The 2,221-nt window shown below is 54.4% G+C and overlaps 1 protein-coding gene across 1 annotated transcript; it reads left to right on the top strand.

Moving 5' to 3' along the window:
* Positions 1-191: 191 nt before the first annotated feature.
* On the top strand, positions 192-2,176 carry ACA1_084150 (regulator of chromosome condensation (RCC1) repeat domain containing protein; the record flags this gene model as incomplete). Its single annotated transcript, XM_004335546.1, has 8 exons — positions 192-309; positions 403-424; positions 569-722; positions 890-1,085; positions 1,201-1,356; positions 1,459-1,480; positions 1,681-1,856; positions 1,947-2,176. Coding segments are annotated over 8 exons (1,074 nt in total), but the record flags the coding sequence as incomplete, so codon positions are not given.
* Between the last annotated feature and the right edge of the window lie 45 nt (positions 2,177-2,221).

Here is a 2,221-nt window from a genome sequence, read left to right as displayed (position 1 = left end):
CCTTCCAAGTCTATTCGTTTGGTTCCAACTCAGTACGGTACTGTCCTCCTTCCTTTTCAACCTATTGTCTTTTTGTTTCATTTTGTCCGTTGGTCTCTTCCTTTTGTGCATTATTTTGAAGTCTTATCATTTGTCCTCAAAGTAAATACTTATTTATTTATAATTGACTCCTTTCCCTGCCTGCAGGCCAGCTGGGCTACGCCACGACAGCCAAAAACATAGGCATCCCGGCGTTGGTGGAAAGCCTCCAAGGCCGCAGACGCGTCAAACAGATCGCGTGCGGCGCATCCTCAACCTACCAGCTTCTCGGTTCGTTCCTCCTCTTCCTCCTCCTTGTCCTGCTTTATGTCGTCCGTGCACTTACCTGTTCGATCTTTTCCTTCTTTTCTTTTTCTTCTTTAGAGAACGGCGAGTGCTACGCATGGTATGTGCATGCTCCCTTGCACCCAGACTACGCTCAATCTGCTCGCTGACCACGCTGATGTCTCGGCGCGTGTCGTGTGTGTGTGCGTGTGTGTGTATGTGTGTGTCGTGTGTGTGTGTGCGTGTGTGCGTGTGTGCGTCCCAGGGGTGTTTTACCGGGTGCGCTGGTGCATTCGACGACGTCGCGCCAGATCCCGCAGTTGACTGGTAAAGTGGCCAAACACATCTCGTGTTCTTCATCCCCCGCCATGTACAGCACTGTCGTCCTCGACAACGGCGAATGTCTGCTCTCTCAGTTGGTACTTGCCTCTCTTCCTCATTCATATATGTATAGCATATGTGCACATATGTAAGTTTTACATTTCTATATTTGTAAGTTTTATATTGATATATTAAGAGCATGTTCATGCAAGGGTTGGTGCGGGTGGTCGCTCACGAAACAACTTTTTAGGGTTCGGACTTTCAGCCGTCGGACAAGTGGGGTTCGGCCAGGCAGGTGGTCGCCACGGGCACTCACTTTCTGGCGCTGCTCGAGGACGGCTGGGTCGTGCAGCGGGACCACAGGCTCGGCGGCCTTCCCAGCACCGAGCACCAGGTCCTCCCGCCACACCACTCCATCATCGCCATTGCCGCCAACGAACTCTACAGCGCTGCGCTCTCGGGTCCGTGCACTCCTCCACCCTCTCAGCTCAGTCACCAACCGAACAGTATTTTTTTATATTATTTAATTTATGTATTTATTATTGTTTTCATTTTGTGGTGAATTTTTCTTTGCAGACACGGGCGAGCTTTACACGTGGGGCATAGGGCCGCTGGGGCACAAGGGAGCGAGCAATCCGATCAAGCCCAAGCCTGAGAAGGTGCTTGGCGCGCTCGAGAACAAGCGCGTCATCTCCGTGGCCTGCGGGCGGGAACACATGGCCTGCGTCACTGGTACCCCCTTGTGCCATTCATCAACTCCTCCGCTCAATCTTGCGTTCTTCATCGTCTTACTGACCACCACTCCACATTGCGGTATTGTGTTGACGTGGCCAGACGCGGGTGAACTCTACACTTGGTACGTGCCAACACCACACACACACACACACACACACACCAACACACACACACACACACCAACACACACACACACACACACACACACACACACACAACACAACACACACACAACACACCAACACACAAACACACACCAACACACAAACACACACATGCACACACTCAACACTGAAATGCTGAACCACCGTTGTGTTGCAGGGGCTCTGCGACGCGCAACCAGCTCGGGCACGGGGAGGTGGGCGCTAAGCTGGCGGAGCCGCAGCGGGTGCAGGCCCTGGCCGGCAAGAAGATCGTGGCGTGCAGCTGCGGCGACTACTTCTCCGCGTGCGTCTCCGACACCGGCGTGCTCTACACCTGGGGCGACGGCTCGACCGGTACATAACTCACAAACCACCACACACCAAGCCAGCGCGGGCATTTATCTGACGAATGAGAGTCTTTTTCGGTGTTTTTTGTGCCAATAGGTGCGCTGGGACACGGTGAGATGACGAACGAGCCCTCGCCGCGGCTGGTGGAGGCCTTCAAGAACAAGACAGTGAAGAGCGTGGTGTGCGGCGCCTGCCATACGGTGTGCATCGTGCTGGCGGGCATCAATCAGAACCAGTCCCTGCTCATGGCCGACCTCGGGCGCATATGCGAGGCCGAGGAGCTGAAAGGCGGACACACTTTGGGTGCGTACCATCGCATGTTGTGTGTGGCGGCGCGTGTGTCGTGTGGCCTAACACTATTCGCACCACGG

The sequence above is a fragment of the Acanthamoeba castellanii genome (assembly GCF_000313135.1).
Source record: "Acanthamoeba castellanii str. Neff unplaced genomic scaffold scf7180000084631, whole genome shotgun sequence".
Lineage (NCBI taxonomy): Eukaryota > Discosea > Longamoebia > Acanthamoebidae > Acanthamoeba > Acanthamoeba castellanii.
The sequence above is the reverse complement of the archived record's forward strand: the minus strand, read 5'-3'. Positions and strand labels throughout refer to the sequence as shown.